Raw genomic sequence first — 13,867 nt, forward strand, 5'->3', positions numbered from 1 at the left:
CCAGGGAGGTATCTCCTTCCTTGGAGATCTTCAAAAGCTGTCTGGATATGGTCGTGGACAACCTGCTGTAGGTGGCTCTGCTTGAGCAGGGGGATTGGACGAGATGACCTCTGGAGGTCCCTTCCAACCTTAACCATTCTGTGATTCTCTGAAAAACTGCTATGAGGAACCAAACTGTGGGTTTTAGCTCTTCATCAGTCCATGTGTCTGACTCAGGTAAAGCGAAGGAAATGTTGAGCTATGACCCATGACCTTTTCCATTGAAGACATGTAGTAAGAAAGCAGAAGGTGAGAGGGGGTTGATAAGGTGGTGTGGAGGTAACAAGAGTTCTCAGTATTGGTGAAAAAAAGACATACGTGGAGTTAATCTGTTCTAAAAATGCTATGTAATTATGATACCATCCTTTGGCATATCTTCCTCACAAGCTACATTGAAAGAGGGAGAGGAGAAAGGGAAGGAAGAATTTGACCCTGCATTCCTTTTAGTTGAGCGCAGGGACTACTTTGTCTGACTGAAAGCTACTGAGAGTAGAAGAGGAAAAACTATAGCTCTAAACAACCTGTAGCAAAACTATAGCAAGACTGTAGCTCTAAATCTCTTCTTTTCAGCATGTTCAAGGTGAGGCCCACAATGTTCAAAAAGATTAATTGTGTACTAATAATTTTTCCTCTTTAAGAATGTTTCAGGTTCAGACAATGAGGCAAACCTTGTTGGATTAGAACCGTTCAGCACTTACTTTATCAGTGTATCTGCATTTACCAGACTTGGGAACGGCAATCTGTTCAGTCATGCTGTCCAATTTACAACGATGGAATCAGGTTAGACGTGACTTTTTGTGAGCTGCAGTTTTGTTTGTGTAAATTTTCCTTGTATTACTGAACAGCAGCCTTCCTCTTCTCTCCAAAGAAAGCGTAATGTAACACTATCTCATTGTCTTCTGCTTGTGTAGCACCAATTCCCATTCCTATTGTACCGAGTAGACTGGGTTTGATGTTGGAAGTGTAGAATTAGAAATGTCCTCATCTGAAATGAGAGGCTTATATGACTACTATAATTCTTTTAACAGCATCACAGATAAAGGGAGGAAAATTAGATAGATATCAGACTTTGCAGATCAAAGCAGTAATTCAGATCCCTGTGGAAATAACTGAAACTTTAGCAGTACCAAAAAAACTGGACAAAAGATTGGCAAATGAACTAGAAATTCTATTAAACAAATGTAATTTTTAAAAATTTGTTATTATTTATTTTAGAAAGGGTAACAAGTCTCTAATTAAATACATAATTTGTTACATCTTGTTCTTCCTTACAAGTGGGGAGGGCTGTGCAATATAACTGATCTAGTTAATTAATTACGTGGAATTTTGTCATGTGCCATGCTGTTCTACTGTACAAGTGCTGTCAAAACCAGAGGACTGGGTTTGGATAGAGGGCCATGTCTGATCTCCCAAGTTCCCTTGCACTGATAGCAAAGGAAGTAGAGAAAATATCAAAAGGTTCCAGATGGTGACTGTGATTTTTCAAGATCACACTTCCAGTGAAATATTATTTCCAGAGCTGATAAAACATCAGTTTTGGAAAAAGAAAAAATGCTGTTTATTGTAGCCAGCTGTTAGAACACCATGAAAAATCTGGACCATCACTAAACTGGTTCACGTTGGCTGTTGGATCCCTGCAGGTGGAGGCTGTGCTGCCCAAGAGCCACAGTCACCCCTCAGTTGTCTCATTCCATCACTGACAGTCCATTCCCCTGGTACTTACTCCAGGAGTGCTGGAAAGACATTGCCCATGGAAGTGTGGTCTAGCCATTTTTAATCTTTTTCTCAGATTTTGTGAAAAGACTATTCTTCAAACTGAAAAGACAATCGTTTTAAAGAGATTCATCTACCTTTGTGCAGTGATAGTTAACATGTTTCCCTTTATATCTGTTTCCTCAGTAACAGTTCTTTCACTATTTTATGGATTCCTGGACGTGTTTCAGTAGAGGAGATAGGTGGGGCCACCCCTCATTATGTATTCACTTTCTCTTAGCTGGTACAGCCAGCAATTTAGCCTTTTCTGAGATACAATTCATTGTTCTATTTAATCAGTTGTTCACATGTAAATGCTCTATTTTAAGCATGAGTTTAATATTTGATACCTTTTATTAAATTTTTATAAGCATTTAAAATTTCTCCTACTAGAACCAGCAAGGAGGTGGGGAGCAATAAGGTAATAGCATTGATATGGAAGCTCTGAAGCCTGCATAGTGACTTATATGCAGGTCATGCCTCAGCTGAAAGGACAGAGAGAGATGATTCAGTGTCTAAAAGAAACAGAGCTAAAAGACAAAAGAAATTTCTGCTGTTGATGCTATTGTGGAGTGTATGAGTTTCACACTACTGTGTATGTTCTACTACATTTTGATTACAAAAACGTAGGGAAATACAAGATGAGAAAATAAAACTGGAGTACACAACAAGGAAAAAGACAGATAGATGGCCTCTTCTGTGTCAAGTACTTGCGTCACTCATGTTCATGCTGTTCAGAAATGAACCATATAATAAGGACAAAGACATATTTTTGTTCTTTCAACACATTTTTATTACAATATCTATTTGTCTGCCTCTGGAATGTTTAACCCTGTCTTTGATATTATGGCTGCTTCTCCAATGATATTGTTCTGTGAGTACAATTTCAATTGTGTGGGAATACTAACCTCTGGTGTATGTGTATCTTTTAAGTCCCAGATGTTGTCCAGAATGTTCGCTGTATTGCAATGAGTTGGCAATCGATCCTAGTGCAATGGGACCCCCCTGCTTCATCCAACGGTGTGATTACTCATTACATCGTAACAGTTGAAGGAAGTTCTACAAATTTTTCATCTTATGATACGCTGCATATTTTTAGAAATCTGCTTTCTAATATTTCTTACCATTTTAAAATAAAAGCTGCAACATCTGCTGGTGATGGTGAAGAACAGATATGTAATGCCAGTACACTTCCAGAAAGAGGTAACAGATTACTGAAGCTAATTCTTTTGTTTAATTTAAGTGATAACCAAGAGGCAAGCAGGCCCAAAATACCTGCTTCACTACAGGCAGCTAAATCCTTCTCTTTTTTTTTTTTTTTTTTTTTTCTAAACTTGATTCTAATAGTGGAAGGGAAGAAACAGGGCTTCCTCTTTCTCCTTTTTTAGAATACAGTGGGTCCCATCCTTTCTGGCTTATTGGAGATTTATGAACTCTATCTGGGTCATCTTTCCTCTTGTTAGCTCAGAAACTTCTGTCCATTGACAGGGTTCAAAATCCTTTTTTGAAGGAAGTGTTTTTAAATATTAGAGATAACCACGCTTATATCTTACAGCAGTAGCTGGAAATATGTACTGAGGTTAACTGCTGCGCTGAACATGGATGCATGTGAGCATGCACCTAAGAACACTTCTGAATTGCAGTTGTATCTCTCCACCCTTTGGATGGTGAAAAGTCAGTCCTGACTGAGAGCTACAGTAAGACTGAAACTGGGGATGGGTGCCCAGACTGGCAAACCAATGCCTGATTAAAACTGGACTCGTCCAAAACCAGAAAGTTTTGGAGACAGGTTTATAGGAGGCATTTTACCCTCTGGTACAGATGAGAACAGGAGGCTTCCTGGGTTGCCTACTTCATGGAAAGTGGAGAAAGGCTGCTGGTAGTGTCAAAGAAGCCTGGCACCTGTGAAAGTTAGTTGTTGCAATTTCTGAGGAATTTGGGGTTGGATGTTAATTAGTGCTTGAGGAAAGCCTGGAAAAACTGTGGAAGTGGTATTAGCCATGAGATTGAAAGACAAACTACTAGCCTGTTGTGGTCTACATTATGTAGAGTTGTACTAGCAGGAGAAAATAAAACAAAAACAAACAGACTTTATTTTCTAACAATACGTGGCTGATGTATCTTATCACTAAGAGTTGCCTGAGTGAAGGGTTTATACTACAACACGTCTTTTGTTTTTTTGTGTTTTTTTTTTTGGTACATACACTGCACAAACTCTTTCTTGCTGTTTTAGTATTTGGCTTACAGGTTGTTGCTTAGTCATATTTACAGCAAACTAGTTATTATTAGGACATTTCCTTTACTGTGTGTTTGCATGAATTGTTTTGTGGTGACTGGCTACTAGGAATTGGAGATTCATGGTTGGGAATGGAAACAGTTTTATAGCTGTTGTCAGCTTCTTATTTATGGTGGTCTAAGATTAGTCACAGAATATGTAGCCAGCACTGAGTCACTGACAATGCATTTATTTCTGACATAAAGTGAAATCGAATTTGGCTCAGTGTCTCACTGCATAGTGTTTGACCTTTGCATTCTTACCAAGATTATTTGACTTCTTTTTTTTTTTTAGGTAATTTTGTTCATAACTGGGTAAAATTAAACATGAATCATAAAGATTAAATTTATGAGGAGATTAGTAGTATTTTGTGTCTAATCTAGCTCCATTGTCATGGTAAACCACTTCTGCCAGGCTGCAGTATGTTACAAAAACTGTCAACTTTGTAGTGGTAATGTTACTTTGTGTTTAAAAATATCATGCGATATTTGAAAGACAATATAGCAAGCACACATGCAAAAATGATTTGGAAAGTTATGACTGAATAGCTACCCTTGGATTATTTTCAAGAAAATGCATACATTAAAATTAAATTTCATTAGGGTTGAGTGAATTTTTAGAAGGGAAAAAGATCCATAAATTGTTAGGATAGTTCTCAGAAAGACAGTAAAGCTGTGCAGCTTCAGGTAGCTCAGAAGTCTGGGGCTAGTGTAATAGCCATTCAGTTAAGAATAAAAGTAAAAGAATTAAAAGCCGCTTGGAGGGTTCAAAGTATAAATAACCAAAAGAAAACTGCAGCTGCTGTCAATTTTTTAAAATTTAGATATTTCTTGTACTTCTTATTATTCTCTGAAAATATTAACTGTATTGATCATAAAATTAACATGTGCAGAGTAATTTTTCTCTCATTACTACTGGTCCTATTTAATATTATAACTGAACACAGAATCTTGGAACAGGTTGAGGACCACATTGTACTATGGTTACAGTCCTTACTATTTGTTTTCTGCTAAACAGAGATTCATTCATAACTTCCATTTAAATGAAATATTTCTAGGAAATTGTCCATGAAACTTTTTTTAATTTAATCTGAGCTTAATTTTGCTGGCCTATGCTAAGTTGTAGTTGTACACAGACGTATGCTTTGTGGATGAAAAAGAGGAATGCCTGAAAGGGTTGGTAATAGGAAAGTTTCTTAGGTCTTCTGGTGTGGAGCTGGCAAAATATCATCATTTGTTGTTACTTGTGCTAAAACATGTTTATTCTCTGAATAAGTGAACCTATAAAGATTCTGGTTTTGTACCTCTGAGTTGGAGGTGCCTACTAGGAAATGTGGTCACCTTTCTCATTTAGGCTTGTGAGGAACACAAAATGTAGCATGGGCTTAAAACCTTCTTCATACCCAAATAAATGGTTTGTTTCTACCACCATATATTCTTTTCATAGGACATGGCAGCTCTAGGAGCTGGGGTTGCATGAATTTCTTCATTAACTTGTAAAGAGAACTACAGATGCCCATAATGCAGTGAAAGAATCGTTTAAGTCAGTACCTTAAAGCAGTCCTGAGGGTCCCAAGCATGATGTGGAAGTGCAGTGTTTTGGCCTGGTTATCCAGAGGAATCACTTGTTGCAGAGCCCCAGTATGGAAAATGGAAGAACTTTGTTCCATATCACTACTACAGATAAGAGAAGTATGTTTCACATGTTCAAAAAGTGCTATAAGCTCACATTTCCAATATGTATTAAAGCAGAAGCATCACAAAAACATGGGGTGAATCATGACTAAGAATCTTTGAAACACTTCTTTCCAAGATGACTGAAACTGCTTTCTTTTCCAGATGTCTACTTTCCTAATAGTGTGGATCTTTTTTTAGATTTTCTCATTAGTTGATATCTCCAAATGTAAGTTAATGGCTTTGATGTTGATGGCAGGTCTTCACTAGACAAATGAAGTGATCAGTTGGTGGCTGCTAATGAAATTGCATTGATGTTATTTTTATAAGTTGGATAAGAATAGAGGAATCATATAGTGTAGGATGAAAGAACTTTTTTTGTAAGGACTAGGTCAACTCAGAACATAAAAGAAATGGTGGCGAGATATACATACAAAGCTGATGTTGAAAGCATTTTGAGGTCAAATACGTTGTTTACTGAAAAGTAGACAGTAGTCCAGTTTGTTGGTAAGCTTGGCATTCTTGATTTAAGACTCAAGAATATTGATAGTTATTCACTACTTTTCTAAGCTTAGTTTCAAGGTGTGCATTTATCCTTAGATATGTAAGACTTGATCTTTCATTTCTTAGACCCCACAGTTAGATACTGAATTTTCTAACGTGCTAGGGACTCAGAGGTCTAGTTCAAGGAGGCTTTTTTAAAACGTGTTCTCAACTGTGCAATTTCCTTTAAAGCATGTCTGATAGTATCAGTCCCAAGTCATGGGAAAAATAGTCTACAGTTTTTTACATTTTTATGTTAGTAAAATCATCTGGGACCTATTTGCAATGTCCTTGTTCATACCAAGCAGGACTTTATCTCACAAGGAGTTAGCAGTCCATACTAGAGTAGTATTTAGTATCATCAGGGATATCAGCTTAACCCAGGAAACTCCTTTGGGTAACAAAGCTTTCAAAAATTAATAGAGATAAGCAATATGGAATATTAATCTGCTTTTCCAATACCTCAATTTTCTGAATATTATTTCATTGTGTGCCCACTGCTATCTGTTCTACTTTGTTCTTCACTTTCCTCCTGTTGATACTCTTAATACCACCCAACAGACTTCTAGGCTGCCGCTGTTCTTTTAATCCAAACTCCAGCTACAAGCAGCTGTTCTGTAGGCAGAGTTTTTTTATTAACTTCGTTAGGAACTATGCCATATCATATTACTGTCTTCTGTTCCCGGCCCGCGCAGCTGTAGTCTTTGCTTTCCACAGAAGTCTTTATGGAAAGCCGTAACTGCTCTCTTTTCTCAGTAGATTTTTTTCTGTGTCCTTTGCTGCCCTTAGGTTATCTTTGCATTGCAAATAAGATTTTTTCTACCAAGTGTTTCTGTTGCTTTATACTAGTTCCACTGGCCCAGTTCAACTTACCCGAGTCTTCTTTGTACAGTCAGGTGCCTTTTCTACCAGGAATTTCCTTTCATTTAGGTTCTCAAATACAAAGTTAATCTCAGAGCAGTCTGCCAACTTTGGAAGGGCTGATTAGCATTGCAGCCAGACGAGCATAGGGAACTGGGGCCAAGATCTGTGAAAGTAACTTATATTTAGGTGCTTAACTTCCTGTCAACTTCAGTAGGAGTTCAGGCACGTAAATAGGTTTTAGGAGCTTAAAATCCCATGTGGATCTGGCTCCGGGCACTTTTCCTTGGAGTTTGGCCATCATGTGAACAATGGTGGATGAACCTGAAAACACCTAATTCCTCCTCCTATCCAGAAACGGAATTACCAGCATTTCACAGCCAGCCTCTCCGCCGGCGTCCTGGCTGGCTTTCAGAAGCTGAATTAAAAGCTATTAAATTGAAAACTATAGAGTACATTGCACCAAAAATTACAGACTTTGAAAACCTCCTTACACCCAAAGGTAAATGAATTATAGCAAATGCAATATAATTGGATAGGGAAAGACTGTTGGCTGAATGATGACGAACTTAAGGGATCCTACCCATGATTCCCAGGGAATTTAAATATGTGATTAGCACTAGAATTCCCACAAAGTAATCAGGATACAGACACAGACAATTTGTGACCTAGACCACCCCAAGCACATCTTTTCAGGGTTTTTTTCTTTAAATGCACCTTTCTGGAAGTCAGGAAGAATAATAGTTTCTTTTAGGCTCGTAACAATGTGGGAGTATCTTAGAGCAGATAGATAAGTCTTTGTTATAGTTCCAATTTAATCTGAAAGAATAATTCACAGATACAATTTTTGGCTTCAGTTGCTTTTAGTGTGAACAGTGATCACTTCATCATAGTTGAGTCATGTTTAGAAAATTTAAACAAGCTGCATGATTACTCTAGGAAGCATGGAATGGTTTGTTCAAATCAGTACCATCTGTGGAGGGAAGAAGTTGGGGGAATTTTAGTCATTCCTGAGGAATGGAAATCTGATTCTCCATGCTGGAGTAATTGTAATCCTCTTTGTATCTGTAACCCAATAGCATAGTTGTCTTGAAATTGTCTCGTCGAACACAGTCATCAAGTGCAAAAGAGACTGTGCCACTGGGTGTCACTGCTCCTCACTGTGGCCCTCACAGCACCCTTGTGATTTACTCCAGATTCAGATCTCAGCTTTTCATTTGCTCTAACAAAGATCACATTTACAATTCATTTTTCCATTCAAGAAATGAGATAAAATGAACTAGATTTTAAGCTGATTTTAAGGCTCTGATTCCCTTTTAAAAATCTGTCTAGGTGCTGGCACAGAAAAATTTCCTGTGTCTTCTACTGAGTAGGTTTTTTGTAGGTTAGAAATAGTTTGCATATATGTGTCTTAGTAAACCGGGGAAAAAAAAAAAGTGACATAAAATAGAAATAAATGCTTTTGTATGTAAGAAGTCTGTCTAATATATCTGTTGTGTTTATACCTGCAATCTTATCTTTCAAAATGGTGGGTTTGCTGTAGTATTACTCACTGGGGTAATCACAGAGATTATCTCCAGCCTTGTGAGAAGAATTTTTATGGGATCCCCCTGTAGTTAGTGGGAAAAAGGACCCTTCTCTAGGTAACAAATGGAAAGAGAAACAGTTTTTCTTCCCTTCCTTTCTTTCCCCTACTCTCTGGGAGTTTGTCTCTTCCCACCAGGTACATGGAGAGCTCGAAGAGGCTGGCATTATTAGACCGTAGTGGTGTGTGAGAACCCACAAATCACAGCCACTGTTATTTTTCCTGAAACAATTTGTAGTTCTGTCAAACAGCCAAGCATCTTTTCTGCCTTTACTACAGCATCGTCAGTTCTCAGGTCTTTAAAATAGCATCAACCCTGTTGAAACTGGGAGACCAGAATACTCTCCTTGAGAAGGAAAGCCCACGATGCTGGCTAGCATGCGACTTCTACCAGCAACTCACATCTTCAACCTGTCTAGTTTTAGATGCACAGAGACTGCAGTTGTGCCAGATGTGGATCTACCAGCTGTACATTGGGAATGGGTATATATTTCCACCTTCCTTTTGGCACCCAACAATTGAGCAGTTGCTATGTACTTTGTCCCAAACCCCTGTTTCTAAGTTTTCCCTTTATTATATTCAGACAGACATTTGTGGTTCTGGTTTTCTACCAGAATCCTTGATTATGGTAAGATCTATGTTGCTTTTTAAAACCTGCTCTGCTTAAAATGTTGTGATGAAGAGGCATCAGAATATATTGAATCATTTTCCCTATCCCCAGGCAGAAAGCTTTAAGCCCCATGTAGGGTGCTTTTTCAGTATTTAATCCTGTCTTCCATTTAAATGGGAGTCTTGTTCAATAATCAGTTTTCAGCAGATGGAAGTTAATGGTGATAGACTAAGAGGCATTAGGGCCTGTTGTTTTGATCTCCATGTTGCTTCCTTTCACATTTTTATTCCAAGCCATCCAATGATAGGTGTTCCCATCAAAGCAGAAGCTCCTAGTCACGTGCCCAGGATGGTTAGGTCATATTCCATAAAAAAAAACAAAAAGAGTAATCTCTTCTGACTGAGGAGGAGGATGAAATTTTCTTAAATTATCTTAGTTTGGATCTGATCTGATGTCTTTGGAATTGCTGACTCTTGATTTTTGACTTCCTGGAATGTATAGCATTGGGTCTTAAAACTACTTTATTTTAATTCAAGTTCAGGGTAAGACTTGGTGATAACTTTTATTTCAGTCAAACGGCTTTATCCATTCTATCTCAAATTTTATCACCATCATAATGGAGTGTGTACGATTAATATTCTTTGCAGTATCTGAACAGATATTAACAGTCTATATTCTAATAGAGTACATGATTTTTTTAAAGAAGAATACAGAATTTTCATAAAAATTATTGAAGATTTCTGTCTTTATCTTCCAGCAACTAGTGGATAAACTAAACCTTTCCATGTAATTTGCATAAGTAGCAAATACAGTTTATAGAACTATTAAGAAAATATTTCAGTGCTTATGTCTCTTCCAAAGTGAATAAATTGAATATTACCTCTCCAAAATTGTGATCAAGCAAGACAGTTTCTACCTGGTTTGTTTTTATTTACTACTTCCTGTACTTTTCTTCTCTTCATGGTAATAACAACAGAGCAAAACAATTTTGATTTTGATATTATAGAGTATTATGATGAAAGTTGGCACTGACAGAGACTTTTTTTTGACAGTTAGCTTTTGGTCTGTGTCTACTTAGTAGGCTGCTCAGTAGGCTGGGAGCGTATGGGGCTACTGTGTGCTGTGACAGAGGAAGTCCCCACGGCTCCTGTGTCTGACCTCTGTCCTGCAGGCTCCACCTTCTTTGGGCTCGTTTGAAAGGGTTTGGATTTCTCAATTTTTTCATTGTTAGAGCTTGGTTTGACTCTGAATCTACATCTCTTTCTTGTTAAATATTCACATTTAATGAAGAGGCTTCAGCTTGTTACATTATGATGTTTTATGAACAAATTGTTGCAGATGAAAGCTGAGCTCAGACACTACCATAAGGCTGAAAAAAAAAAAAAGCTTTTCTCTTTCTTCCCCAGTAACATTGGCTTGGGATCCTTTTATTCTTTATGTAAGCCTTGGGGCTTCTTCAGTTTCAGTTTGAGGATATATCATGTGTTTCCTTTTACCAGCGATACTTCTTCCCCCCAAAAGGCTAAAGCACTCTTTAAAGCTAAGTGCACAAAATGATTTCTGAGCTGATTTCTCTGCACAGTTTTTGCCATAGAGTATTAGTATTATCTTACAGAGGGTCTTAGAGATAATATTAGCTTACTGTATGACTATTTGATATAGCACAAAACCATATGTTGCATCCAGTCTGCAAGAGCTGAGAGTACACTGTTGTCTTAATATAGATATGGATGAATGTGTGTGTGTATCTATGCCCTACTTCTGTCTCCACACACATGAATATAAATCTGTGCTTACCCATGTATACATATGCATTTAAATACATGGAGGCAAACTTTATGGGAAGTTTCTTTTTTTTGCCTTGTATTGCCATGTTATTTAATTGTTCCTGGTTTTTTTTTGTTTGTTTTGTTTTGTTTTGTTTTTGATTTGTAGTTTACTGAACAGCTTGTAAAACAGCTACATTATGTATGTATTGATACTTTTCATTCAGAAGGTGAAACAGGACACAAAATTAAACCTGGAGGTGTTGTTTGAGGATTTCATGTTACAAAGAGAGAGGGTTACAAATGAGTATTTCTAAGTGAGAGGTGAGGAATCTCAGTTAGCAAGAGCAGTAAGAGATGCTGTGGGTAGGTCAAAAATAACTTCGCTTGATGCTCCCTTCCCAAGTTGAGACATAACCCCAAACGTAGTAACAGCAATGTCACACCTCTCAAAGCTTGCCTTGTATGCCACATTTAAAAGTATTTGCCTTTTTCAAAAGCTATCATACATGTTTCCCACCTATATATGTTTGGTGTAGGTTACACCAATGGAATTGCTCCATATTAACTATAGGAACTTGAATTTGGTTCATCAGATGTGCTTATTAAAATATTTTAAAAACACTGGTTAAAAGGGTTATAGTTGCAAAAAATTTCATTCAAATGAAGATACCATATAATCATAGAATATTCTGAGTTGGAAGGAAACCACAAGGATCATTGAGTCCAACTCCTGGCTCTACACAGGACCACCAAAAATCAGACCCGATGTCTCAGAGCCTTGTCCAAGCACTGCTTGAACTCCAGCAGCTCGGTGCCATGGCCATTTCTCTGGGGATCCTGTTCCAGACCATACTCTTAGTGGAGAAAATTTTCCTAACATCCAGCCTGAACCTCCCCTGCCCCTGTTGTATATCTTACACATGTTTTAATTTGCAGTTCCTAGTGCTCCCAGGGATATTGTTTTTTCCAATGTGCAATCAACAAGTGTGACCTTGAACTGGAGATCACCGAAATCTATCTTTGGCTACTTTCAAAACTACAAGATTACCACACAGCTACAGTCCATCCACTGCAGTGACTGGGAAATTAAGGAATGTATTGAATATGAGATGCATCAATATTTATATGAAAATGTGGTGGATGACAAGATAGAAGAGACTGTGTATGGACTAAAAAAATACAGGTGGTACAGATTTGCAGTTGCTGCCAGTACAAATGGTGGTTATGGCAGTTCTTCACCTTGGATTTCTACGCAAACACTTCCTGGCTGTAAGTAAGGATGTTTGTCATATGTCATATTGCTATTACAATGTGTATAACAATGTGGTCATCTAAATAATCAGGAACACTTAGTAGAAGTTATTTCTTCATAGACCTATAATATTGGTTTTATTGTAACTCTTCAAGTACAAAATATGATATAAATCATTTGGTAGGTATGTACTCTTCACACTACTTCAGATTTTAATACCTTTTATTTGCTATACTATATATACTGTTTGCTCAACAACAATTTAATTTCTCAGCCCTAGTCTGCCTCTAGAGTTGGTAAATCTGAATTTTGTCTACTTTGGGTTGATATGCTGTTTTCAATTCATCGTCGTATGTGGGGCGTGTCAATGAAAAGTAGTCTTTATTTTTCTTTTTAATTCTTTGACTAAAAACCTGTTCTCTAATGTAGTAACGCTTTTCTGAAGTTCTGCTGTACATTCCTGTCAGTGGAACATAAAGAATATTTTCAGAGAAATTAAGATTTCTTTTCAATACCATTATTTACCTAATGAGATTGCAGATCAGAGTAGCCATGTAATGTCTATGGGGCTGACATGCCTCAGCTGAGGTTTAAGTTTCCAAAGAGCAGTTAATTGTCACAGATATGTTGTCACTACATATTTGAGAGAAAAGGACATGAAACATAAATTATTTAGGCAGTTGAGGCATGGGGCAATTAGGCATGGGGACATATAACCTTTCCTACCAGTCCACAGCCTGCCTAGGTCAGAGCACATTTGAGATCTGGCCTTTGGTCTGTGTGGAGCAAAAGAGATCCACCATGAGTGGCCCGACTAAATCACGGCTCCTTCGCTCCATTCCTCTTTTACTTAGTAATCTTAGTAGAGACCAATGAATTAAATAGCTGTGTATCAAGGACTATTCAGTGGTCTACCAACTTACTTTGTTGGGTTCATGTTTTAACAATCATGTGATGTGAATGCAGAAATCTTTTTTATTTGTTCCTCGTGGTATCTGTGCACTCTCTGTGCAGTAACATTGTCTTTAAATACCTCTGTCCTTGAATACCTCAAAATTTTTCTGCCAGGTAAAGAAAATTGTCATCTTCATTTGCAGATGAGAAACTGCAATAGAGAAATTCTAAGCCCAAACATACAAAGAGATTTAGACACTGTGAAAGTGAACTTCACAAAAACCCATTTTTCATATAGAGCACAGAAGCAGTCCTTTGGACTGAAAAGTACTGGAATCAGCAATGGAGTCATTCTCATGTGCGCTGACTCTTTGTCCAGTGTTTTTTGGAGGGATGTGAATAAATACAATATTATAAATGAAAGTAAAAAAAAAAAAAAAACTCCAGATGGAGCAAAAAATAGCTAACAGAAGCTGTGCAACTTGTGAGCTAGCAGTTCTGAGAGATTTTGTACTATTAGATAGATAGATCTCAGCTGCTGAGATGTCCTGGAATGAATCACAGAATGCTTTGGGTTGGAAGGGACCTTGAAGACCATCTGGTTCCAACCCTCC

At 37.6% G+C, this 13,867-nt stretch overlaps 1 protein-coding gene across 7 annotated transcripts in view; it reads left to right on the forward strand.

The window, feature by feature from the left end:
• PTPRQ (protein tyrosine phosphatase receptor type Q) overlaps window positions 1–13,867 on the forward strand; it is a 138,406-nt gene that overhangs the window by 74,777 nt on the left and 49,762 nt on the right. For all 7 annotated transcript variants that reach the window (XM_083819710.1, XM_083819707.1, XM_083819711.1 and 4 more), the window contains 3 exons: window positions 678–819; window positions 2,725–2,994; window positions 12,044–12,376. In XM_083819710.1, the coding sequence (XP_083675836.1) occupies window positions 678–819; window positions 2,725–2,994; window positions 12,044–12,376 (745 nt within the window). The remainder of the gene's footprint in view (window positions 1–677; window positions 820–2,724; window positions 2,995–12,043; window positions 12,377–13,867) is intronic.

Source organism: Anser anser, assembly GCF_964211835.1.
Source record: "Anser anser genome assembly, chromosome: 1".
Classification (NCBI taxonomy): domain Eukaryota; kingdom Metazoa; phylum Chordata; class Aves; order Anseriformes; family Anatidae; genus Anser; species Anser anser.